Source organism: Corvus hawaiiensis, chromosome 21, assembly GCF_020740725.1.
Source record: "Corvus hawaiiensis isolate bCorHaw1 chromosome 21, bCorHaw1.pri.cur, whole genome shotgun sequence".
Classification (NCBI taxonomy): Eukaryota; Metazoa; Chordata; class Aves; order Passeriformes; family Corvidae; genus Corvus; species Corvus hawaiiensis.
The window spans coordinates 6,494,925-6,522,909 of record NC_063233.1 but is presented as its reverse complement, the minus strand read 5'-3'; the positions used below and the strand labels follow the sequence as shown (position 1 = coordinate 6,522,909).

At 41.0% G+C, this 27,985-nt stretch overlaps 1 protein-coding gene across 5 annotated transcripts in view; it reads right to left on the bottom strand.

Moving 5' to 3' along the window:
- The window catches only part of CDK5RAP2 (CDK5 regulatory subunit associated protein 2), a 72,399-nt gene that overhangs the window by 7,768 nt on the left and 36,646 nt on the right, over positions 1–27,985 (bottom strand). For 2 of the 5 annotated variants that reach the window (XM_048325453.1, XM_048325457.1), the window contains 15 exons: positions 27,264–27,451; positions 24,644–25,106; positions 21,702–21,966; positions 20,222–20,338; positions 17,475–18,072; positions 15,663–15,895; positions 13,483–13,531; positions 11,709–11,893; positions 10,448–10,573; positions 4,450–4,566; positions 3,986–4,175; positions 3,662–3,783; positions 2,045–2,293; positions 947–1,036; positions 580–839 (listed from right to left, as the gene is read on the bottom strand). In XM_048325453.1, coding sequence (XP_048181410.1) covers positions 580–839; positions 947–1,036; positions 2,045–2,293; positions 3,662–3,783; positions 3,986–4,175; positions 4,450–4,566; positions 10,448–10,573; positions 11,709–11,893; positions 13,483–13,531; positions 15,663–15,895; positions 17,475–18,072; positions 20,222–20,338; positions 21,702–21,966; positions 24,644–25,106; positions 27,264–27,451 — 3,252 coding nt within the window. Of the gene's footprint in view, positions 1–579; positions 840–946; positions 1,037–2,044; positions 2,294–3,661; positions 3,784–3,985; positions 4,176–4,449; positions 4,567–10,447; positions 10,574–11,708; positions 11,894–13,482; positions 13,532–15,662; positions 15,896–17,474; positions 18,073–20,221; positions 20,339–21,701; positions 21,967–24,642; positions 25,107–27,263; positions 27,452–27,985 lie in introns of all 5 variants that reach the window. The other 3 variants (XM_048325454.1, XM_048325455.1, XM_048325456.1) reach the window with 3 other exon arrangements.

Here is a 27,985-nt window from a genome sequence, read left to right as displayed (position 1 = left end):
CAACTGATAACCAGGAAGTGAAAAAATATAAAAAATCTTCCTTGAAATATGAATGTAATATGAAACAAGCCTCATCAGCATATATCAGTCTTTAATGTACAGTTATAACCTGGTGTTACTAAAAGGCTGAATTCAACTAAGTGGAGAACTTAATCAGCTCTGTATCACATTTAATTGTCTTACATTTCCTGGGTTTATCTCAAGCCTTCATTATATGAAAATCTTAATTATTTTTATCCTTAGGTTACTTTTACAAACCCCTCATTTAAACCCTCTCTGAAGCATTTTAGATTTTTACCTGGGGTTTTCTGCTGCTGCTTTTGTTTGGTTCTTTATCATTTCCAGCACAACACTGATTTCCATAGCAAAATCAAGCAGTTTTACCTAATTTCAAGCCAAAACTGAAAGTGAGATTGCTTAAAGGACTAGAAAGAACTAACTCAGAATCACACTGAGTCCATCTAGATGATGACTGTGCCAAGCTTGAGGTGTCCTGAGTTACTCAGTCAATTCTTCCCTTTGCAACATTTTGTGCCCCTGGGTAAAATCCACCCTCCTTTACAGGATTTCAGCACTCACCTTTACTCCAGGCTCCTGCAGCTTGGTCCCAGTGACCTCCCTGAGAGCAATCTCCATGTCTGCCAGCACCTGCTGCCCCTCTGAGATCTGTTTCCTCAGGGCATCGTAGTCCTCGATGAGGCCCAGGACGTGCCGCCCGTTCCTGTCCGCCCACATCCGATGGCCGGGCACCAGGCGTGGGGTGCATGTCCTGCTGGAGCCTGAGGTGCTGCTGCACAGGGAGGCACTGTCCACATCATCCTTAGGGGCTGGCTGAGTACCTGGGACAGAAAAATTGGGTCATCTTTTTATCCTCAAACAAACAAACAAATCAAAACAAAAAATTGATTTACACTCTTCTTCTCTTAAACAGCCAGTCTGGGTGTACCTGGTTTCCCCACTGTAATGCAGCATCCGTTCTGCTGCTTCTGCAGCTCACAAATATTTCTCCTGGCACCAGGGCAGTTACAGAGATTTTCTGCATATAAAAAGGGAGAAGGAAAGCTGTATTATTAGAGGTTTTCATGCCTTTTAAAAACAAACCCTCCCAGCTCTTCTGTTCCTCTTATTGCTGATGCGACACTTGGACTCTGGAAGCAGGGAAAACCAGCTAATTTTACCATGCCATGGATCTTCCAGTATTTACCTACTTTTATACTTGAGCACCTATCCAAAATCTAGGTATCTCCCAAAATCAAGCCATAGTTAAAAAATCTAAAATACATCCTGATGAACATATTTTAATTAACAAACGTAAGCTTCCCATTAACTCCACAAGTAGGACATTTTCACAGCTGCACCAGACTAAAGATAATCTTTACATTCCTCCCCTTCAGAACTTCCAAATTCCCTAAGCACCTATGAGAAAAGCACATCTAAAAAATTCAGCTGCTGACATTCCAAGGAGTCTTTCTGGTCCATATGATTTTATCTGGATGTATGGAAAGCTGTTACTGTGCAGAGCACTTTAAGGAGGAAGATTCTTGTGCCCTCTGTATCCCATGTACATAAATATTGGAACAATAACCTAACCCTGGGTGTAAACATTACACTTTCCTTCATTTGCTAAAACAGCATCACTTAACAGTGATTGAAATAAAGGTAAAATATTCCTCAAGGGCAAAGAGGGGAGAACTGATTTATCCCGAGCCCATTCAGTGCACTTATTGATCATTCTTGAGTAATACACACTCACCCTTAGCAAACACTATAGAGCTCAGCGGTGAAAAAAGAACCTCCCAGGTAAGCAAAATTTATGACAATTTATTGCAGGCATCCTCCCATCCCAGAGACTCTGCAAATGCTTTGTTTGGATGCAAAGAAAGCACCAGCTGGAGGCTCTAGGACAGTGCAGTGTGCACTTCACACACCAGCTCTAACAGCAGAGGGATGTGAGGCCAGCTGATGTCGTTTAATGCTGTAAGAGCATCTTTAAAGAACGAGGCACAGGTTCTCCAGTACCCCAAAAGCACACAGAGCACAGTACCATCCACTCCTGCACAGTGCTGAGAGCCTGGCTTGAACAGACAGTTGTTATTAACAGCTGACACTGGTCCCACTTCCTCTCTCTTCCCTTTGGAAAGCTGTTCTTCTAATTTTTCATGCAAAGATTTGTTGGTGTCTATGCTCCTCTCCAGCTGCACTCGCAGGCTCTGGATTTCAGTCAACAGTTCATGTAAATCAAGTGGATTATTCTGATCTTTCCGGAATTCTTCTGAGGCATCACATCTGGGATCTGAGACAATTTCAAAAGAAACATTCAAACATCTTTAACAATTAAAATAATATTACCTACTAGAATGCTCAGCAAGTAAGTTATAGCCAGTGTTATCCTCAATATTAAGAATTAACTACAAACAGCATTAAGATAATGGTTTGACAAAAAAGCATGTCTTAATTGCTTCTACCCTTGAAAGATTTAAAGAGCCGAAAATTGTTTTCTGCTTTGTCCGTGAAAGCTACTATGTCTCATGCCAAAAGACAAAAAATGAGATAAAAGGAGAACGAAGAGGATTTACAAAATGTGAAGTGCAGTAATTCACAGTCTGGGGAAAGGAAAAGGAATGGGGAACATCAGAGTGTGGAGGAGGGATGGAGTAGAACTGGGAGTTTAATTTTATACACCGAAGGAAAAAGAAAACAGTGATCACCTGGCAACCAGAGGAACAAATCTGAACCTGAGAAAAGCAAGGGCTGTGTTTGCGTTCACACAGAAAGAGATCAGTACACAAACAACTCCATGCATTCTTTCCTGCTGAAATCCAGCTGTTCAGAGTGTTCTCCAGACAGTGGGAAGGGGCTCAGCTCAGGGTGCTGCTACTCTCTGATGACATCAGGAGTTCTGCAAGGAGAATCCCTTCCACCCCTGAGCCAACTCTGCCTTAAAGCCTCATGCCAACAGGGCTCTTCTGCTGCAGCCAGGCAGGAAAACCACTGGCAGCAGGGCACAACACTTGGAGCAGCAGGGAGAAAAAAAATGAACTTTCTAAGAACTTCCAGTGGGAAATTTGCTGGATGTGGTAAGGGCTTTTCAGCAATGAACAGCATTCCACTCCTTCACCTCAGCATACCAACAGCTGCGTGGTGGTGCAGCTTCCTTCCAAGGGGTAGGAAGAACTCAGGTGAGCTCCAGTCCTCCTCTCACATTTACTGACAGCAAAGCGGACAGGAAATTATTAAACACCTCGTTCAGGAAACAGTGCCAGCACTTCTGCCAGCCCCAGGGAGAAGCCTCTCCCCTCACCTCCAGCCAAGAGAAAGCACAAGCTACCTGAGTAAGCAGGAAGCTTACTTACTTGCTGTGAGGATGCAGCAGCAGGATTTTATATGACAAGTAAATATCTAAGATCCCCAGGAAACTCATCCAGCCTGAGCCACTAAGTCTTCAATTCTGGCTTTTAGATTAGCTAAGAAGATAGAGGAAACTTGGGGGTGTCTAGTCAACATCTGACACATCTCAGGCTTGCAGTTACCACAGGTAAAAAAGCATCTGAGCAGCAGGTTGTCAGTTCTCTTTGCAGTGACTCAGCCCTACTGGCCTTTGACAAGAGCACATTCAGAGGGAAGAGGTGCAAAGGGTACAGAGACAATTGTGCATTTATACCTGTCCCCTTCCTTCTTGCTTCTTCCAGCTTCTCATAAACCTTGATCTCAGTTCGCAGTGACTGCAGCAACTTCTCATTCTCAGAGATCTGATGCTGCTTTACATTAATTTCTGTTTGCAACCTGTTAAGTCCCAATAAACAGCTGAGTTACATTCTGATTTTTTTTTTCAAAATCTAAAATCCACTCCTCTTTCCCTCTATAATTCTTCCCTTGCCTTTTGAATATATCCATGCCCCTCATTAATGTTAATGGCTATGGCTACACATGTGCCTGTCACACTGACAACTTCTTCTCTAAATGACTGTTTAAATGTGAATAGTACCTGTTTAGTTCATTGCGACTGCTGTAAATTTGACATGTCAGGTATCTGATTTCATCTTCCTTTTGGCAAATTTGTTTTTGCAACTTTTCGTTTTCTTTCTTGATGCATTCATGGTCCTCATGAAGATGCTCAATGATTGCGTTCTTCTTAGAAAGAGATTCTCTTAACTTTTCATTTTCCTTTTGCTTATCTGAAACAAGAAAAAACACAAGCTATCTGCAATGCCCACAACCCACTAAGGCTATGATTTTTAACTAAATCAGCTTTTTCAGACACTACCTGAGAAAACCAGCTGCTACTCCATTATTGCAAATCCCAGCTTGAATGCTCATGGTTCAGCATGGAATTTCAGGGGTGGGAAGAATGGCTAAGTCAATTTAACGAGTGGACTGTGAATATTTTATTGTTTTCCAATCTGGGATGAGTTGCAGGCTACTCCTGTAAAGAACAGTTTACGTTTTTACCTCTAGATCCTTTTGCTAGCATTGCATTCAGAACTTGATTTTGCTTCCTCAGGAAATGTATTTCAGAAGTCAGGGAATTATGCTGCTCTGAGCCATGGATAAAAATGTTTGCAGAACCTATAAATATACACATGAAAGATGATTTATGAGTCATCTCTAGGTCATTAAAGATTAAACTTTCCAGACAAGAACAATTTTAAAAATTGCAGAAGAACATGTTATAAATGCTATTTCTCCCCTATATATTTTGAAGGTTATCAGTACAGGCTAAAAGACAGCTCAGGTTAATGCCAAGTAATCCAAAGCCCTGTGCAGCACAAGTGCCTCTCATTGCTGGGCAATTACTAAAATTGCAGAATTATCCCTGGCAGTCTTTACCTATCAGCTAAAATCCCAACAGGACAAAACGCAGGAGTATTTTGTGACATTGCTATGATTTGAGAAGAAAATTGTAGGAGGGTGTCATGGGTTAGCAAGCATAGTCCCGGAAGTGATGTTCTCGCAAAGGGGTGCGTACAGCTTCCTCTGGGACCTGACAGAACCTATCAGCGGCCAGTTTGAATATGGACAATTCTCTAAGCCACTTAAATTGTGACCGCCTCTGTGATCCACACTTAAGAATAGACAAAACCACCCCACAGCCCTCTCTCGTTTCCGGTGCTGGGACAGGTGGCTACAGGTCCCGTGTGGGGGCCAGCGGGCCCAGCCCAGGCCCTGCTCGGGCCAGGCCGGGCCGGACCACGGCCATCCTGGAGAGATGGGCCCTGTTCCACCCACGGAACCCCCCCCACAGCCCTGCTCTGGGCAGCTGGAGCAGCCCAGCTCCCCCTCTCCAGTGCAGCCAAGATTCAGCTGAAGCTGCCCTGCTGTCCGGCAAAGATCATGTGAGCAACAGCGATAAGCCACATTCCAGCTGCAAGGCCTGGGTGAGATTAACCCTTTTAGTGCTGTGAAGAGCTGAAAACCTGAGGGAGAAGAAAGAGGAGATGCTTAAAGCTGAAATTCTGTTGTGAAGCTATGATATATCAGAGTACCCGTTGTAATTTCATGAAGGCATGGGGGGTGGAGTGTTCAACTCGTGAGCAAAAGCACCTGCGCTGAGATAGGCAGATGCTGACACAGCTGTAATTTCATGAGAAGTTTGAACAGGGAGAGATGGAAGCGATGAGGACTTTTGCTCCAAATGGAAAAGGAGAAGACCTCAGTTCCTAGAGATGCTCCCAGAGATAGTCCTAGAGATGAAGATGAGGAGGACCCTTTGCTCCCAGGGAAGGAGAAGGGCCTCTGTTCTTAGAGATGAAACGCTCCCAGAGATGGGTGAAGAGAACTTTTGTTTCTGAACGGCTCAACCTTAAAATTGTACCCCAGTAATTCAAGAGTGGACCCTTGAAAGCAGTTGTGGGAAAAGCTGCAAGTCGGGGGAAGGGACTCATATGCGAGCAGAGAACCAACCTGGGCGGCTGGCTCATGATAATTTCTCCATAGCATGGGCAAGAGAGACTCCTCTTCCTAAATGGACTGAACAAGGTTATTATGGAAGTGGTAAACAGACTGAACATCTCAAGGGTTTCTTTTTACATTGTCAGTGGGAGAAGGGAGAAAGGTGGGGGGAGGAGGAGAGCTCTGAAGGCGTGGTATGATTTTTTTTTTTTTTTCTTTTTTTAGGTCTGTTAATAAACTTCTTTATATTCTTTCAAGTTTGGTGCCTGCTTTGCATTCCTCCTAGTTCTTATCTCACAGACGGTAAACAGTAACAAGTATTTTGAACCAAACCACTACAGAGGGTTTACCATGTATTTTAGTCTTGCACTGCTCATACTCCATTGTATTTAGTGAGAAAACAGTGAGATTCTACCAGCTAATCCACAGGGGTTAATGCAGAGAGGCTTGTAAATAGTCTGGTGATAGATCTGTTACCACACAGGCAAGAGCATAAGGCTAGAGTCACTGTCTTGGCCTCAGATTACAAACTCCGAACCCATTTATGATCACAGGGATGAAAATTTATCCCTCTTAAATCTGCATTTCTAAAATTGAGGTAACTGAGCCAGTCTTGATCAACCATCAGCAGCCATGGGGAGGAACAGGCCCCTCCAAAGCTCAACTCACCCCGTGTCTCCTGTCCTCACATCTCTGAGGATGAGATCCTCTGTCCTCTAAGAGCTGAATTTCCCTCCAGTACCTCCACGAGAAGCTCTGGGTAACTGGCACGAATTAAATGTCTGACTCTGACAAACATAAGGGTGATGAATCCTGCTCTGAGGATCTTACTGCACTAGTCAAGTGAATCTAAGTATTAAATCCTGTATCCAGCAAGCTAAATGCCAGCCCAGGCAATCCTCAATGCACTGTATTCGTGCTAGTCATCCCCCAGTGATGTGCACTGGTGCAGCACAGCCTGGAAAGTGCCACATCCCACGCTCAAGGTGCTGCCTCTGAAATGCAAGTCAAGTAATTGTTATTGCCCTTTGTAACCTTCTCATAGTCAGTAAAACACTTCAGGACCAACCAGAATTAAAAGTATTTTTCAGCTGATTGGTTATCCCAGTATCTCCCACGCTTAAAGCCTGAGATAAGTACATGAGTGTCAACTATTTGGTTAATAGAGAAATAACCAGCTGGCAAAAAAAATTAGCTGAATGTATGAGGAGGATGCCTTTCAGCTCTGGCAGTTCAATTCAATTTGATGTGCTGCACTTCCTCTGAGTAATCTCATTTTATTGTAATCCCAATTGAAGCTTTTACTAACACTACCTAACTGGGATGTACTGTGCCATGATACAAACCTCTTGTCACTGCTGAAAGACTCAAAGGCTCTTGAAGCCTGGCACTAATGGCATTTTACTATCTATATGTTAAAGAGTTGAGGCAGCTATGTGAACTCAAAAGGCTCTCTCCTTTCAGACTGTAACAAAGCAATCCAAGTTGAAGTGGCAAGGCTTGATGGTCTCATCTTGATTCTAATTTAATTTATTGCCCATCACCCAACTTTATCCTATTTGAAAAGTTATGCTATCCCAGTTCTACTGAAAGGCTTTAGAATATAACTATTAGTTATCATACATAATAAGGGATAATGCAGAGCCAGTGGTAATAGGGCCACAATCCCACAATTTGACCCACTATTGAGACTACTACTTCTGTGCAGAGCCCTGCTGACATCAATTACTCTCTCCATAGAGGCAAAGGTCTATCTAACCAGAGGGAAGTGGAGCATCAAGGCCCACAGCTGCAATACACTTGAGTTTTCATTCTGTTTTGTTCTGAAAAAGTGCATGCTAAGGAAACATACCTTGAAGGTTTCAAAGGAAACACTGACTGAAAGAAAGGCACTATTGAAAATCACAGCAATGAGGAAGGAAATATTCACTCCCAGGCAAAGCAAAATAAAGGCACTCAAAAGCTCAAGAGAAGTCTCAGTAGAAACAACAGCTACTTGTGGGTTAAAAAGAGCAAACAAACCCCCTTTTAATGTTAACTGCTGTTAATAACATTTGAAACGTAGGACACTCAAAATTAAACCTTTGATTTTATTTTGAAGCCTAACATTTGAAATGATTGAAGCAATTATTTTAGTTCTACTTGCACTGCAAGCCTCAGCTCTACAGGAGTGATGTAGTCATTACCAGCATTGAGTCATTCATAGGATACTGGAAGCCCAGAGGCATTTAAATACTTAAAGAATCTAAATATTAAAAATAACATGGCAGAAACAGTAGGCAGATGTGTGTATATACATCCATACAATATTTATCAGACAAGAATAAATCTATGCAATAACTTTTGTTGAACAAACAATTCAGTATCATGAATTTAGCAGGCTGCCATCAACAATTAAGTATGTTACAATGTGGCCTTGTGTTTTAAAGGAAAACAAACTAAGGACATCCAGTTAAAAGCAAAAATGTTGAATTCATGTCACAGAATGGTTTGGGTTGGAAGGGACCTTAAAGGTTCAATTAGTTCCAATCTCCTGCCATGGGCAGGGACACTTTCCACTATCCCAGGTTGCTCCAAGCCCTGTCCAACCTGGCCTTGGGACACTTCCAGGGATCCAGGGGCAGCCACAGCTTCTCTGGGCACCCTTTGCCAGAGCCTTACCACCCTCATAGGGAACAATTTCTTGCTGATATCCAATCTTAACCTGCCCTCCTTCAGCTTAAGGCCATTCCAATGTGCCCTTGTGAATCCTCTCAGCTTCACTTAGGAATTTCTTTTCACACTGTAAGTCAAAGAAAGGTCATCTATCAGGAAAAAGGAGCATCACTAGCAAGAGAGCATGTGCATATCTGATAGCATGAAAGAGATCTTTGATACAGAGAGAAACAAGAACTGAAAGAACACAGTAACAAAAAGGAGCTGTTCTAACAGCAGTTGCTTTTTTCCTTTACTTTTCCAAATTTCTCCTGCACGCACTGGTAGACGTGCTAAGGCAACAAGAAGACAGATGGAAGGCATAAGACAGTTTATAAAGAAAATTTACTTTCACTGCATTAATGGATGCCCTTGCCAGAATCTTTATGAAGCTGTAAAGGAGTTGGAAGTGTTTCAGTGTGGTTATTTCATGAACACAGAATGCCTTTCCAGCAGTGTAAATACTTCATGAATGAAATGGATGCTTTTTATCCACCTTTCCATCACTGTAAATTATCCCTGAAAGCAAACTGCCATGTGCAGGTTGCCTCCATTTAAACAACAACAGAAATGGATCATGGGGATGACGTAAAACATAATGAATCTAATGTCAATACCAGTAAAATTGAGGAAAAGGAAAGTATGTCTGTATTTATTACTTGCTTCCAGAATGAGTAATATTGTATATTAATCAACTGTCCTATGGGGGAAAAGGTGGGAAGGAGAGTGAAGCAAAGTGTACGAAAATACAGGGATGGGGTGCTTCAAAAGGTGCTCCAAAAGCATCTTTAGTGAAAGTTGCCTACTTGTGAAAAGTTTTAAATCTGCCTCAGAACTTGGCTTTCAGACATGCTGAACACCAGCAACAGAGAGCAGTGACTCCAAACCTGCATAACTATTTTTAGTGGTTTTCATCCACTGCTTTATATTAGAGTTTGGAATAAAAACCAACTCTATGCTAAATTTTCCATCAGTTGTTGTTGTGTATTTCTCGTTAAAAACTCACCATGGCATTTTGTGTGGGACACATTTATCCCAGAAATCAATGGCAGGCTGGACACCATGGCCTCAGCTCTGTCTCACAGATATTTTGTCCCTGTGTGTGAACACAAGCTGGCTTTAAAGCAGTCACAGAATTCCAGAAAAGGCATCTCCAGCAGTCCTGTTAGCAGTGCTGTACTGACCACCCTAAGGATACACAGAGCAGGTGCAGGAAAGCTAATTCCACACAATTCCTACTTTGGATCAACAGCAGCATAATTTAGAGCAAAGCACCTCCTTCTTCTACTGGGCCCCACTGCAATCATATTGATAAAATGGGCTTCCTCTCCAGCAACTGACCCTGGTTGGACATGGCAGACAATTCAAAGAGGGTGACATCCTAAAATACAGGAACATTCCAATAATAATGATAGCCCAAAGGCACTAGAAAAAAAAATGGAAAAAAAAGCAGACTGTTTACTGGTAACAGAACTAGAAGGGTCTTTCAATTCTCTGTAAGAAATTCAACCACAGGATCATCAAATGTCATAAAACTACCTGACAGTCCTGTTCTCTGAGCAATCTGTGCAAGTGCAGATTTGAGGCTCTGTGCTGCACATGCATCCCATGAAAGATTTGTGCTCAGCACTGGGTACAATTCCAGCAATGGACTCTGCATTTATGCCACTCCACAGCAGTGTAGGAAAGCTGTGTCTGCTGACAGAGTTCAAGATGGAGCAGGACTCAGAGAAAGACACATCATTTCCCAACTGGAAGAGGTGAGGTTATTCAAAAAAGCAAACAAAACCTTTCCAGTGGCATTTGATCCCTCAGGCTCTCAGCAGGAAAGATGGATCCAGTTTCTCATTAAATGAATTCTTACCTTGATCTAGTTCCTTGTCTGTAACTTGTCTCTCAAGCTGCTTCCTCAGTCTCTCATTAGTTTTTATTGAGTATTCTAAACGCTGTCTCAGGATTCTAATTTCTTGCAGATGCTCCATTAATAACTCTAAATAAAGCAAGAGACCACTTCTTATTTAGAGCAGATGATTGTGTTCTTTTACACTATGTCCTCTTGTCAAATCTAATGAGTGTTAATCCTAAAAGATGACACAGAGCTGTTAAAAATGGCAGCTATTAAATACCTGACTCCACAACACTCTCTTCCTGTACAGTACTCAAACCATGCATTCAGTGACAACTCCTACTCTACATTCTAACTTAAACAATGGTCCTGAGTTTTAAGTCTCTTCAAATTTCTTCTTCCTACAAAAGTGGAATAGATAACAATTTTATCTACTTAAACATTCCCTGTACTGAGGAAAGAATCCAAAGTTCTGCAATGCAGCTCCACATTCCGGCTCGACAAACCACCAGCAAGCATTTTTCCTTACAACAATAGGAAGCTCCCACAGTAACTCCAGAGAAATTTGACTTTGACTTACACAACACACTCCACAATAAATAAACCTGTTGTAGCAAGTTTCAATATTATACCTTTTCCTTCTTGCTTTGCCATTCTACCGTTTTTCTTTCATTGGCTGCAAGTTTCATCCTTCCTCAGGAGCCGATCTGTTCTACCTGTCACTGTGTGATGTGTCAGTTTATCCATGTCACACACTCCTGGTTTACTCTGCAGTATTTCTCCCTGAACAGGATGTGCCAGCTCAGCTATTAAATTTTCATTGCTCCCGATAAAGTACTGCAAGCATCACTTGTTTTTAGTGGAACTATCCAGGTCAAACACGACACCACTTATTAATTATGCAGCACTTAACAATTCTCAAGGAAACACAACACTGGCTTCTATAAAATTGGAAAATCTTTCCTTTTCCACATAATAATCTCTTGACAATTGTCTATTTTCACCTTATAAGTTGTCTATTTAAAGAGTGTCTGGAGCACTGCAAAAGCTGGTAGCCTAAAACAACAAGGACACCAACTAACACACTTTATATTGCCTCAAACAGGGTAGTTCAGATGGTTGCCATCTCTGTGTGCCTTATCACTGAAATTGCAATGATTATGTGAGGAACTGGAAAGCTGAGGCAGACAAACATTCTTCATTATTTCTTAATTAGCTCCCTTGTGTGTTATTTACAGCTTATCCCAGTATCCAAATTCTTCAGTGGGAAAAATATTACCTGGAGGAAACTTGCTTGGCAGAAGTGGCAGTGTGCTGTGCTGGCCTTCCAGGTCATGCCTGTGCTCAGGTGAGCCAAGAGGAGACTTCTCTGACAAATCAAAGTCAGACGAGCTATGAACAACAGACGGCACAGGTGATTCACCCTGAAGACGCTGGTACATGGTGGCATTCTTCTCATTATCCCTTTTGTGCCAAACAAAATGGTTTAAAAGTTATTTTATGACTTTGGAAAGTGTGAACAGAGGGTGGCAAATTTACACCAATTTACAGGTAAATTTATGTGACAGGGCATGAGAAACTACTACACATCAGAGGTTGCATCAAGACTGAAATTCAGAGCTCACTGAAGTCAGCAGGAGTAATCAGTGGCCCTCCAGCATACTTTGTATTTTCTAGCACCAGGCAGTCACCTTTGTGTTCAGGGGACCTCAAGCTGTCTTGGACAGGATTCAAGGTACTGAGGATTTCTGTAGCACACAAGAATCCCAAACTGGCATAAAACCAACATACGCAGCACAACAGCACCTGCTATCTTCACCTTCAGCTTCAGGGTGCTCTGAGAATAAACTTCAGCAGTGCTGCACTTCAGTGACCCTGAGCCAGCCTAAAAGGCCATGGGGACACACGGGGTGGGACTGTACACCCTGGCAGCTGCACCAGGATAATGTCTGAGCATGCACCACAGTGGGTTATGGACATGTTTTGTTTGTTCATGAAAGGAACAATCCTGGTAGCACAATGTTTCTCCTTCAGTATCTCACCTGCTTGGTGAGAAGTGGGGAAAAAAGCCTCAGTCTGTTTTCAATGGGTATTTGTCCTGGGTTGCAGTGTATTCTATTCCCATCCTCATGAGCTGTTGAAATCAGGTGGGGCAGTGTTTCCTTGCCTCATCCCCACAGACTATCTTCCTGTTAATGGCCCATCAATGCTCTGCCCATGACTCACAGATAACTCCCTCCGGACCATCTTCTGTTAATGAGCCCATCAATGCTCTGCCCATGACTCACAGATAACTCCCTCCGGACCATCTTCTGTTAATGGCCCATCAATGCCCTGCCCATGACTCACAGATAACTCCCTCCGGACCATCTTCTGTTAATGAGCCCATCAATGCTCTGCCCATGACTCACAGATAACTCCCTCCGGACCATCTTCTGTTAATGAGCCCATCAATGCCCTGCCCATGACTCACAGATAACTCCCTCCGGACCATCTTCTGTTAATGAGCCCATCAACACCTGGCCTCATCACTCATCATCCCATTGTGAGATGCTCCACCCAGAGGGAGGAACCAAGCATCCCATCCTGGATATAATCTGAGATTCCCAACACCACAGACACCCTTTCCACTGGATTTCCAGAGGACAGGAGCTACACAGCCACCACTGGACCTTCTGAGGAAGAGCAGCCCCTTTCTACAGGATCACTGCTTCAACAGAACCACATCCAGCACTTCAGGAGGACTGCAGCCACCATCTTATGGGACTGCTACCACCACCCTGACCTACAGGGTGTCAGGCTGTATCCTGACTCTGTCAGTTTAAATCAGTAGTTTCTGGTTTGGTTTTTTTTTTAAATTTCCCTCTTAAATTGTTATTCTGACTTGGTGCCTCCCACCGGTTTGTTTTCAAACTAATACAGTATTTTATTAACAAAATGGGTATTAATAAGCAAAGCCCTGCCAAACAGCGAAACATACTACAAAACATGGAGTATCCTTATCAACTTATGAAACAACCATATTTTTGCTACACATTCAGTTGTACTCTTACCTTTGAGCTAATTCATAAAGTATAGTGACTTCTGTACCTATTGATTCTCCTGCAAAGCAGAAACAGCTGATTAAAAACACGTACTGAGAATTACAATTTTTCCCCTCCATCTTACTCTATTTAAATACAGAGTGCTAAATTAATGAGAAATTAGAGAAATCAACAGATACTAACACACTTTGTATTAGTGTCAAATGCTGTACATGGCAAAACTATTTATAGCCCAGCAACAAAGCAATAGCTTGCTCTGGAACTCACAAAAAAAATTATCAGGGACCACAGGTGCCAGATTTTACAGCCTTGGTGTTTTAATTAGCATACCAATTTGAAATAATTGCGCTATATGGCAAAAGGATTACAGGCACATGATGTTACTTCTCCAATAACATTTATATAAAAACAATTCCATTGCACTTGGATTTTTTGTGCTTGTTTTGGAGTCAGGTTAACCAGTTATCCTTAATGAAGGAGCACACACAGGATTTTGTCTGCAACATTCTCTGTGGAATTGCGTGTGAGCACAGGCACAATTCAGTGCAAGAGATCTGGACTCAGACACTAATTTGAATAAGAAAACAAGAGGTTTGTGGTGTCACCTTCGCACCCCAGATTTTAAAATTTTTGTGCAATTAAGCAAAAGTGGCAGGGAAGAGTTGCACAGCTGAAATTTCAGGGGAATGAACTGAAGGTCAGGATGGAAATGTAGAGAGACAGCTGTTCATGCTTCTTTACAGTCAATTCTTAGTAGACTGGATATTCTTTACAACCCTACAAACATCATTTTACTTTAATGTGTGATTCAATGCAATACCATTGTGTTAGATATATTGAATTGTCTCAGTTGTCAGTGACTTTTCATAGTATACAGGATACCATCTGTTGGTTTAAAGGCATTTAATGTTTATTCACTACAGTCTTCCCATTTGCAATTCAAGGAATCTCTGTAGCCACCGAAATTGTTGAACACACTCAATCTTTTACTACCCTGCTATGACACAAGGCTGTAATACCTTTTTCTCATATACAGCTGCTTTATATGAGCAATCAAAACTGCAACATCCTGCCACGATCTGTAACGAAAGGCAGAACACAGATCAAGCTATGACTGGGCCCCAAATGGGGCTGAACTAAGGTAGCTCCCAGAGCCAATTCCAGGAGGATGTGAGGGTCAGGTTCCTATCTCAGGCACCTCAAGTATTTTGCTGGAGATGTCACCCCTGCAGCTGACATCTGCGAAGGATTGCTGGTTGTTTGGGTCAGCAAAGCAACACTTGTGATGCCAGGAAAAGGTCTTTCTTGCTGTTACTTGCAACAGCATCCCTTTTCTATCACTTTCCTGCTAACTTTCTTTAAACTATAGAAAGCAATATGCAGGTAATACTCTTCCTTCAAGTGACAAATGTCAATTGTGATGCTCATTTTCCAAAACATGGTTGTATTTTACCTCTCTTACGAAAGGCAGTGTACATTTCTCCACCAGCCAGACTAGCAGGCAGCCCAATGCAGGTCCATTAGGAAAATCATTGAGTAATTTAAGTTGGAAAAGACATCTTAGATCATTGAGTCCAACTGTTACCCCAGCACTGCCAGGCCCAGCACTAACTCAAGTCCCCAGGTGTCTTCAACAGTCAGCTGGGCCGTTCCCTGAAACAGGAAACCCTGAAGCCACTTGTAACAAAACTTTTATATAACTACTGTATTTTGGACAATTAAAATATGCTTATGTTGAGATGACCCCAAATAGCAGGCATCAATAAAGAGTACAGCTACAAAAGTCAAGGAGTAATGGCCATAAACTAAAAACACAAGAAGTTCCACCTCAACATGAGGAAAAACTTCTTTACGTTGAGGGTGGAACAGGTGCCTAGGGATGGTGTGGAATCTCCCTCTCGGGAGACATTCCAAACCCACATGGACACGTTCCTGTGGCACCTGCTCCAGGTGACCCTGCCTTGGTAGGGGCTTGGACTGGATGATCTCCAGAGGTCCCTTCCAATTCTGTGATTCCTTCCGATTCTTGTTGAATCATAATAATTTTACCTTCCATGACACTCCTCCCAATAAACCATCTTAAAGTAACCAACAGCAAGGAAGGTTTCCCTTTCACCAAGTACATAAAATCCTTCCCATTTCAAAGGCATTAATCTATCTGACAACAAGCACAAAATACTGCTGCTCACCATAGAGGAATTTCATTTCCAGTTTCTCAAACAACAGCACACTTTGGTTCAGTTGCTCACGGAAGCCTTCAGCAACATAGTAATCAACATCACTGGCCTGGAGCAGCTCCTCAAAGGCCTTCACCAGGCTGGTGAGATGCTCATGGTAGGTGACACAGCCATAGCGGATCTCCTTGATTTGTTGGCATTGGAAGGACAGTTCCCGAACTTGTGAATGAACTAATGAATCGTATCTGAGAAAATGAAATTAGCTGTAAAGCAATTGTCTGGCCATAAATGACATTTAAATACAAATTAAAAGGGAATTAGACTTATATTCCTAAACTATAACTTTATGTGGCTCAATTTGCTTTTAAAATGCTTTTAACAGCCACAATGGGAGATGTATTATCTCTGACTGTGTAGTTTGGTATATAGGGATTATTCTCCTTCACTTAGCTGCATCATTTATAAAATGGGCCAAAACTAATGGGATGACTTGATGACCTGCTTGGAAAGAACATGGATGGCAGCAGAGGTGCCAAATTAAACTAAATAAGAGTGAATACATGTAAAGAATTTTCAAGAATACATGTATTTTTCCTGACTGGTTGGGGATTATTTTTAGTTTGGTGTTTTGTGGTTTTCTTAACTCCCCATGGAAGCAGACAGCTGTCCCTTCTCTGAAACTTTATGTATTTCCTGCTAAAACAATATTGGACTTTCTGAACTGATGGTTTCACCCAGTCTGAAAATTCTGCACATCTCTGCATGTGTACTGCAAGAGACAATGACAACCACTGTGGTGCCCAAACTCCGGTACTCCACAAGCCAGGATATAAATTTCAACTCAGATCAATTGAATTTATTTATTGAATTTATACTTGCAAATACAGACATCCCCTTTGTACTGCCACTGTCTGTACCACAGGTAGAGTTCTTTCTCCAGAATCATCCATTAGTGGGAAGAAAAGGAGAGAGGATGTTAAAAGATGCAGGGAATCAAACAAAATCTATGGTGGTGTGGGTTGCTATAGCATTTTTACTGTCATTTGTATAGGAAGAGATGTGTAACTCATTTTGGTGTCTGTCACTTGTGACTCATGATGTTGTCCAAGACAGTGGCCATAAAAACCTCACGGTGCTCCACAGGGCCTCATTCCTTAATTTACAGTTAGATCTTCCTTTGTAAAATGGATGAGGTATATTTTCAAGGCATGTAAATTTATATGGAGTCTGTAACACCACTGTATTTTACAACAGTAAGACTCAGAGATATACAATAGTCCATGCTGGCAGTTGCTCAATGTCTCCAAATATTTCTACTCAAGCATTTGGAAGAAAGGCACAAGGCTGAATGCCTTTCTTTGTTACAATTTCTGATATTCCACAGGCCCCCCAGGCCAATAACAATATTTAAAAAGGAGAAAAGGCGGGTGGATGTTAAAAAAAGGCTCACTCTTTTGATCCCCCATCGTATGTTTGCTATTTGTACATATGTAGCCAAAATGCTCCCCCAAATCTCATACAAAATCCAATACTGATACTTTTCAGCCTCCCATAAATGATTTTCCAGCTTATAAGCTTATGCTATAAAATTTCATTCATTATTTTTTATATTTATCTCCTCTCACATCCTTCACATGAATTTATCAGTTTTATACTAAGGGGGTCTTTTAACAAAACGTTTCAGTTCCTTTATGTTAATGTTAGCAAAATTTAGCCTTTACTGTAACAACACTTGTGAATAAAATTATCTTCATATCACCTTCCTATGCTATCTGGTATTGCTGTGTACAAAAGGGAACCTCAAACAGCAGCAGTTTTACTCACTTGGATGGTGATGTTGCTCTCAGACTATTCTGAAGAGGATACACTTCATCAAGATGCATATTCAGAACTTGCTCTTTGTCAAGTTCTGCCTCATTGGCCAACAGTAGTTCCTCAAGGTTCTGTGCTGCCCATGTATCAGGTGCTTCCAAAGACTCAGAATCCCTATTTTTGGTGTGGATCTCATAATCCAGCTGACGGACACCAGAGGATGTCTGGACTCCTTCCATAGCTGTATCTTGCACTTGTGTGACAAACCCTCCCACAGGCAGGGCTGTTTCACTCACAACTCCATTGAAAACACCACTGAACAAGAGCTGGTCAGAGCTCTGCAGCTGCAGCAGGAACTTTTTGTACTTTTCAAGCTCAGACTGCATAATCTTAACTCTATGTTTCAATTCTTCTATATCCTCTGTGGCTTCACAGCCATCAAGTGCATCTGTTCTTGCTCCACTCCCTCGGCGAGCAAGCAGGCACTTGGAGCCTGAATGTGCAGGGGCTGAGACAATGTCCTTGTGTCCCATGGAATAAAACTCTTCATCCACCTCTTTTAATGAACTCTGGATATTTCCATTGCTAATGTTATGATGATTTTGCATTTCTGAAAAACAGGAGGCCTGTGTGTGAATATTAATATTTCTTTATCTGACATTCTGTTCTTAACAGCACTAGAATGAATTAATTTAATTCTATAATAGCAGAATCAAAATGTAGGTAATTACAAGTTATACATTATTAGTTTGGGACTTTTGACCTCTTTCTGTGATTTGCCATTAATTCAATTTGCACATCAAGTATTTCAAACCCTTTATTACCTTTCAAATAAACAACATTCAAAATACACCCATTTCCTCTTCCCAAATGACTGAAAATTCCTTTTGCCATATGCTCTCCTGAATCAGACACTGATCAAACCCAGACCTTTCCAGCCACAAAGATAACCTCAAACATGAGGCAAAGGAGACTCTGACTTCACATGGTTCCTCCTAAAGCTTCTAATTAAATATTCTTCTTCTCCCCACTTTAAAAATCTATACAAAACCAATTGGAGCATAAAGTCAGTGGAATTTTAAAAAGATTATCAACAAAATAGTCAGATTTGAAAAGGAGGCTATAATAACTTATTTTTAAAAGGTGTTCTAAACAAACCCCACTAAAGTGTTTGGTGTTAAAGGTTTTACTGGCACACAGTTGATATGAACATCACATTCCTCAGGTGACTTTGCCATCTCTAAGTAATGCAATCACCTCAGATTCAGCCCAATAAGACATATATTCCTACATATAATCCATGTTTATAGTTCTGTGTATGTTGAGGGCTGTATGTGTAAGTAGCTAGCAAAATGACTATTTTCTAGTTACCAGTAAATTAAATCTTCCCCTTCTATTAGTTCTGCAAAAGATCACTATGAATTAGAACTTCCCTTTTGGGAGCCAATTCATTGATCTTTCAGACAGGTTGTAATACTTTCAGATTGGTTTCCATGGAGAATTTGAATGCCCTGGTTCAAGCTGTAAATCAGTACAAAAACTCAGATGGAACAGCTCTGTATGAAATACCAAGACCAAGAACAAGAGAATAAAAATAAATATTACCTAAAAGCTGGAATAAAATGAAGCTGTGATTCTGGGATATCAACACTGCCCAGAGAAGCTGTGGCTGCCTCTTCCCTGGAATGTTTGAGGCCAGGTTGGGCTTGGAGCAACCTGGGATAGTGGAAGGGGTCCCTGCCCATGGCAGGGGTGGAACGGGATGAGTTTTAAGGTCCCTTTCAACTCAAACCAGAGATCAAGGCCAGAGGATGTTTGCTGCACTCCACTCATTTTGTGTGGCATTCCAAAGGAAGGAAATGCTTCCAAGAAAGTGCCCAGGTATGAGTTCCAGAGGACACAGTAAGGGAATGCAACACCTCATTCATTAACTTCTGCTGCAGTAACACAGATGGCAAAAAACCCAAGCACCGGGTGAACTCTCAAACTCTGAAATCCTGATTCCATGCATCATTCCAGATAACAAACAGAGAAAATAAAAACAGATATTAATGAAGAAATATTTCAGATCAAAGCACTGGCTATAGTTTTTAACGACACAGTGCCCTTTAATTAAAGGAGAACTAATGAGCTTTGTGCACATGTCCACACCCCCAAAGGGTGTGCACATTGAGCAGGACTCTGCACACCAAAGGATTACATAATTGGCCATATCCTCTGCACTCTCCAGTGTTATTCAGGTTATTCAAGCCCTCCCAAAAAAGACTAATGGATGATGCAGAAACATGGAAGACACAGCACCAAGCCTATTTACATTTTCATTAAACTATTCCATTAGGTTTCAGCCTACTTGAATGCCTTCAAATAATTCAGATAAGCAAAATTCTATCATTCAGTTGCTTCATTCCAATAGTTCAGAACTAGATGCAGAAGCAGTAACAAACGTTTAATTCAGAGAGGAGTTCAGAAGTGAGGACATTAGCAACAGAGATCAGAGTCAGGCATACAACTCATTATTTTTACAGGAAGCCAGACTCATAAATCCCTGCAGCCCTTCTGAAAGCACAACCCTGAAAGATCAACTTGGATTCTTGGAGCAATTAATCCATAGCAGCTAAGAAAACCAGTTTTAAAACCCACAAATAACAGCAAAGGAGGTGATTACCTGAAGCAATTTACAATTTTGCACAACTGAGAAGAAACTAAAGTTTTTTAATTTCCTTTTTTTTTTTTAATTATGTACGATATAAATGCTCCACCTTGATAGTTTTGCTGATTTTTGTCCTTTACATGTTTATTCTTGGTCCCTGTACCTGGATCAACACCTTGCAACTCCACCTGGGTCTCAATATTATCCAGTTTGAGCAATGAGTCAACTGGAGAACAGTGGGGAAAGGTAAAACAGAAATCAGTAAGAGACTGAAAAAAAGTAAGTGATGATAGTTAAAAAACAAAACCAAACTAAACCCAACCAACCAAACCAATAAATAAAATTGAAAAAGCAAAAAAAAAACCCTCACCTTACAAATACAAACCTGGTTCTCTGACAATTTGGAACAGGAAAATCTTTCTTGATAATGTATCTTTAAATACTTGAACTAATTATATGGGTAACTACTAAGAATTAATTGCAAAGGCTCCTACAAACAAATGAAGATAAACATTTGTAGGTCCCCTTTGTAATGTAACAGTATATCAATCTCTAGCGCATTTTTAAATGTTCTATGTTAAGCTTAGAGAAAGGCTTAAAAGTTTCTCCAATCTGAGCACTGATGATAAACCAACCTCCTGCAATCACTGCAGCAAGTCTCAGAATCATCAAGTGTGCAGCACACCTGTTATCCAAGGGAAAAAAATCAGAGTGGAAAAGACATCACAGGACTGCAGCTTCTGATTCCTTCCAGGATCAAATTCAGAAATACTGTCCTTCTCAGGATTCTCCATGGGTTTTTCACCTACTGGAATTAATTGCCCCAGTCCCATCACCTTGAGTATTTACAATAAATTGTACCATATCTGTGTCTTACCACAACAATGTTATTATTAACAACAGTCTCTGCAACCTCTGGGTCTGACAGTGGCTCACCTGCCACTTGACTGAGTCTTATTTTTATATTTACTCTCCCTCACCTATCCTTCACACCTCTATCAGTTTTTAATGAAACTGCTAAGTGCATTTTTATTTTTTTACCACCCCAAATCTTTATCTAATACCCATTGCTCTCTGTTTTACAATTTGTCATACTTAGCTGATCCCAATATTTTGTCAACAACTGAGTTCAAATTAACCCAGCCACAGTGGGAACAGATACGGATGACTTGACTGATCAGTGAAATATTGGAAAAGTTTAATTATCTGGCATAAACAAAACCAGGATTTTTATACTCTCGTCTCCATTACAGACACTTTTCATTAAACTTGGCATCTTATTAAGGAAATTGTTCATTTACCTAAACATTGATATATGTGTGCACATGCAAGCACCCTGTGATCTGCCATTTATTACAGACTTTATGTCACATGTACACAGCAGGTTTTTTCCACAAAAAACTGGTTTATATCTTAGTAGCAAACAGGAATAAAAAAGGTGTTTTTGTAAGATCTACACGTATTTGTCTACTCAAGAAAACTCATAAAGATTAAGCAGCATTGCAGCTATATAAAGATGATCTGGGTTTACTTTCTGCTGCCACTCTTCCAGGCAGTACCACAAGTAACCAGATTTGCTCTTTATTTACCTCTCCCTGATATGTTTCCCTGTGCAGGCTCCTCTGGAAGGTTTTCAGCTCCAGACTCGTTCAGTAACTCTCCATCAGGTTGTGCCTGAAATGGTTTGGTTTGTACTTCACAGGCTCTCAGACCTTCATCAGGTGCCCTGGAACAATGCTGTGGTTCTGCAGCTGATTTCTGCACCCAGGAGCTCAAAGGCACATTTCCTAATGGTCTGTGGGATCTTAAGAGCACAGGCAGACGTGACTTCTTGGGTAAGGAAGCAGAGTCAGCCTGAAAAAGGCATGGAAGAAAATGGGGAGTTAGTGGCTCGTGTGTAACAGTCAAGCGTAGGAAAAATAAAAATTTTCCTGTAAAATCAGTCAACTGTCATGTTAGTTTTGAAAATGAAATTGCAATACCCTTTGCTACATGAGAAATAAATATTCAGAGAGGCAAAAAACCATTCCACTGGTATAATTTTCTGTAAGTCCCAGCTGTCCATGCATCCACAAGCTCCTGAAGCAGGACAGCAAATCCAGCAGTGACTACCAAAGGCTTTTAACCACCAGGAGTATTAATTAGCTCTGGATTTGTGGATGCCTTAGGAAAACAGTTCCTCACCCACACTGACCTCTCTAACTGCTACTTCCCACTGTCATTTATATCATAAATGTCTGCCAGCCCAGAAACTGTTTCCCTTAAAACACTTTTTTTTTTTAAAGTCGAGGATCCTCCTCATTTTTCAACAGCTCCTAAGTTTACTTTCCTTTCTTCCTTTAGTCTCCACCCAACAGGCCCTACTTCCATAGCTTTGAGAAAACCAGCATAACTTTGCATCAGCCACAGAGGACATTTATTCTGACACAGAGAAATTCTTTATGAACAAAACCAGTTTCTTCACAGATCCACTCCATAAATTGCTTCTGGAGGATTCCCATTTCCTGCTGTAACAGACATTCCCTCACTGGAGGTGGGGGAAGTTACATTTCTTAAGTCACTAAATTTTAGCCTCTCACCTTTGGAAGACTCTGCACAAAACAAATGTTCCTTGTTTAAACCACACACCATAAAACAGTGCTGTCCCCAAAAAGATAAAAAGCATGCCATGTGTTGATGAGAGTTACGGAATTGTGTGTAATGATAATAAAAACCAATAATGGCATGTTCAGATAGATTTAGTTTATAATTTTGTTGTTCATTTGCTCCACCAGTGCTGTTAAGTCCCCTAATTTCTTTCACCACCCAATGTATTCTGAAATGCCTTTCCACATTCACTTCTCAGCAATTATAGTCTTTACACAATTTAAAATCATAAAAAGCAAGTTCCATTTTCCTAATGCCATCCTCAATTCCTTTTGTACATATATGAGTACAGTATCCTTCACAGGCTGCAAAATAAATCCAGAACTTCCAGCTAACTAAACTGCATTAATAAACATGGAACCATTTCCAGCTGTCTCAGGGCTGTGGCACAGACACATTTGTCACCCAGATTACCCAAAGGCCACTTCAGCTGGCTACATCAAATTATTTATAAAAGCCATTCCAAAGCTAAAGATATAGTGCATTAGTCCAAACAAGAAAGCTTTTAAAGCAACTGATTCAAGGGCTGCATTGAGGTTGCCACTGATTAAACCAGAGAGGAATCTGGAAAATGGTGACTCAGAACAGTAAACTGAAACTCAGGGAAAACACGAACTTGAGAAATAAAAAGAAAATTGCACAAAGAATCAGAAAATCACAGAGTGGTTTGGGTTGGAAGGGACCTTCAAGCTCATCTCGTTCCACCCCCTGCCATGGGCAGGGACACTTTCCACTATCCCAGGCTGCTCCAAGCCCCATCCAACCTGGCCTTGGACACCTGCAGGGATCCAGGGGCAGCCACAGCTTCTCTGGGCACCCTGTGCCAAGGCCTCACTGCCCTCACAGGGAAGAATTTTTTCTTAATATTCCATCTTTCTTAATATCCCAGTACCTTGCCCTCCTTCATCTTAAGGCCATTCCCCCTTGTCCTGTCACTTCGTGCCCAGAACTAAACTTTATCAACATCCCTTCATTTACAAGCCACTTTCTTCAGAAAAACGAATCCAAGAGGAACAAGCCAGAATAAAAATGAACTGCTCCTAATTGCTACCTCTCAGAAATCTCCTGATCACTAAAGTTATGGAAACCACTCTTTGCAGAAGGTGCTACAACACTCCCTATTAGCAGTGCACAAAATCAAAAGCAATACTCCCCCCTTTGTCCCCTCCACAGGAGCCAAGATCTTCAAAGAGTTTTCAACTTCACTTCTGTCACTGTTGCTGAAACAATACGCAGGAACTCTTTAGCAGACACTGGTTTCCCACCTCTTTGTTTGGGATCACAGACTGCCTGCAGACAGAAGGCTTCAAAACTCATCTGGCACAAGCACACCCTGTCTGCACTCCCAGAACAGACTCTGTGCACTCAGGTCCCGAACAAACACAACAAACTGCCCCCTTTTCACAGGGCACTCCTGGCCACACTTCTCAGAAAGCAAGACACAATGACAGGATGTTAATAAAAGCTTAAAATTAAGATTTGAGTTCGTGGAAGTTTCCCACTGACCCCTCCACAGCCTGCTCCCAGACACGATGCAAATCTGGAATTTTCTAGAATGCTTTTGCCATTTAGACTTCATCAGTTCCGAATGCTCTGGTTCTGTACATTATGAACAAGAAACACAGACTCTCCTTCTTTCCAAAAGCTGTAATATTTACGAGTACGTGGTCCCAGGGAGGATTGAAATTCAATAAATTAACGTTCTAAATCACGTTGGAGATGAAGCGCTCTGAACATTAAGAACAATTATTTAAAATATATTTGGCTTACATCTCTTCTCCTAATATCAAAAATCATACAAAAGCAAGATATAGTATTAGAAATTAAACATGTTTTTCCCTTTTATACATCTATTCCCTAAGTTCAAAAAAGAGAGTAAACTTACTTCATTTGTTCTAGTAAAAGAAAGTCTTTCATGCTCTTCACTCTTCTTATACACATTTTCTTGCTGATGTTCTGCTTCTGCATTTAATTTTGAATATTTTGGCTTTTCTTCTGAGGCTCCTTTTTTGCCTTCATGTTTGACTCTCATGACATTACTCTCTAAAGTCATTGTTTGTGTAGCTGCATCTTTCAATTCCACTTTCAACAGCTGAATCTCCTTTTTAATCTGTGGCACTGCATCTGGATAAAGCTTCTCTTCCCCATCAAAAGTTGATTTCAATTCTACTCGATGCTTTAAGAATTTAGTGACCTGCTTGAAATGTTTGAGTTCAGCTCTTAGTTGAATAATCATTTGCCTAAGATCTTTTTCATCCTTTTTCTCTATATCTTCACTTGAACATTCTTCCTCTGTCGTGTTCAGATGATCTAACAGTTCATTTACAATTTTCATTTGTTCTTGTCTGCTGCACTCAGGAAAGAGGAGAGAAAAGGCATGAATTTAGATTTTTATTTAAGCAAACAAAAATACCTTCCAATAAACCCTTCTGCTGTGTTGTGACATATCTGAAATTCCCAGAAGGTTCCATTTTACTCACTAATGAATTATTCACTAACTGAGGTTTTGGAACCTTTTTTCAACATGAATGATACCATAAATTGCCTCATCATGGCTTTTCTCCTATTTAACACAGAAATATAAGAAATATGAATGGATTCTCAAAAAAGTTTACTCTCTATCTTAAAAGTTAATTTATACCAAAACCACACCAGACTAGACCATATTATCATAGATTATCCCAAGTTGGAAGGGAGCCACAAGGACCATCTAAGTGCCACTCCTGGCCCTGATGTTGAGTTCTTGTGAACATCTATCACTCCATGTATTTCTAATGGAACAGGGAAGATGAAAAATGAGAAAACAGCCAAAAAGCCTGCAAAACCAGCTCGTTAGAGACCACAAACTGCCCCGTGGATAACTAGCAGCTCATGGACAGCAGTTTGGAAAGCAATGCTTTTAGAGAAACTGAAGCCAAATAAGAGGCATTTAAAGCACAAGCAAGCTCTGAAATTCTACAGACAATTTCATGTATCTAATAGAGAGCTGTTTGTGCCATTAAACATATAAACCAGAGTTTTAAACAACTGCATTTGTATAGTTTAGCATTTGAAATGGTAGAAGCTAACTAGGCTTTTTATAGCTTCCTCTGGCATCTAATGATATTAGTGAGAATTCAGTTATGCAAAGCACAAGCTCATCACCCATCAGCCTGGTCATTTATACTTGAACACAGGAAAAATCACACACTAGAGTGGTAAAGATGATGGTGCTAGAATTACTCATTAGCCAACTTTTAAGTAAAGATAACAAATAAACAATGCTCTCTCTTTATTTCTAAGGGAGTTGTATCTCCTCATTCACCACTAACTACTCCTCTGACAACTCAGACCATTTATGCCTGTTGGGAGAGTTTTAAATAGTAATGTGAAAACACAGAATTGCCTGAATGAAGCCAAGTGCAGCATGGTGAACACAGAAACCAGGGTTTGACTTGTGTAACTCCACGGGATATTCTGCTCCCAGTGCTGACAGGCACTGGAAAAGTCACATAATCCTGTACATAATCAGTACAGTGACCACAAAAGGAACTAGAGAAGGAAAAGAAACTATAGAATAAGGAAAGGAACATGAGAATTATCTACACCAAAGCTCTAACTCAGTTCTCAACCAGGAGATTAAGTCGTGTAAGCATGAAACTGGGGGAAATCAGTCAGGGTGTGTGGTTTTCCCGTACAGGTTTTTCTTGCTTGGCATTGTCCAGTTCCTAAGGAAATGAGCATTTCAGCTGGGAATTGATCAAATCACAGTGTAACACACACACCCCCATCCACCCACCCACCACCCACACTTGAATCCACTGGTGCCAGTAGGGCTTGTACAGATTTAGGTCCCCAAGAGTTTTCTCCTGCATGAAAAGTGACCCAAGAACTTAGAACATAGTTCAGGCAGTCCTACATGCGGTTGCACTGCATGAACCCATTAGTCAAGTGCAGGACATTGGCCCCAACTCCCTAAACTGAGAGGCAGCAAACCCCTGCCCAGGCAGTCCAGGTGGAATAGTGAAGGGCATTCAGTGTACAGCACCATCCATTCAAAATTATCCCTCTAAAAAGTCACTGTAACTCCAATTCCTCCATCCTTAGATCCTTTTACATACTGTTTTTACAGCAGTAAAATGTTGTCCCTTCCACCACACCATCTTTCACTGGCCTGTACTCTCAGATATTCTGGTTTTTGAAGAAAAATACCAGCTACTATCAACTAAGCTCTTTAACTCTGTTAGACCCCATCCTGGAAACAATCAGTCCCTGCAGTAAAGCTCCATGGATCAGTAACTTTGGAGAGTTTCTTTCTTGCAATGGGTTTTTCTTAAGAGTTTCTACTGATAGTATGTTTCCTAATTACTTAATTGCATGATAGACTAAAATGGCTCTGAAGGTGCCTTGCCAATCTCTCAGGTAAATTAGACAGTGCCATTATCTAAACTCACTTTCGCAAAATTACTTTATTCTCTTCTCAAATAGAAATACTGTCAAAAGCAGCGCATATCCCTCATACTTACGTAGATTCCAGCACAGATGTTCTATTTTCTCTTAGAAGAGATGTGAGCAAGTTCTCTTCTGTTTCATGTTCACTCATTCCTGTTCTGCCCAAGTGTTTGCCAGTTGTATCATGCTCAAACTGAGGCTTAATTGGACTCCTATAATGTCTGTCTTTGCAGAAACTCTCTGAATAGCCTGATGGAGTTATCTGTTAAAAAATTGCAAACACTGTCTTATTACACAGGTATGTAATGTTCTGTTGAATTCAGCAGGGCTGTAATCTTTCTGTAATCAGGTTCTGTAATTCCTGATGCTCTTTATCTGCATTAAGAAGCATCCACAGACATTTTGCTGACTATTTATTAATAGAAAAACTAATTAACATCTATTTCATATGATTAACTCATAGTGATCAGTTGTTTAGTAAGGAGTGAGAAGATATCCCTGAAGGTCTTTAGCTAACAAGAGGTATGAAACTTCTGGAATGTTGCCTGCAGACTGCAGCTAACAATTTTGTTAGCTCAGCTTTGAATCATCTGTATTTACAGTACAGATTCTGTCCTGGGATCTTCAGATTCAAGCCCTGATGGCTGGGACAGGACAAACTTGGAAGCATTTACAAGGTGCAACTTTCTGTATAAAACATCATGGATGTGTCCTAGGGAATTTCTACCTGGGATCTCTACAGTCATTCAAACCCCAATAAAACAATCAAAATCTGTATCAATCACATGAGAATTCA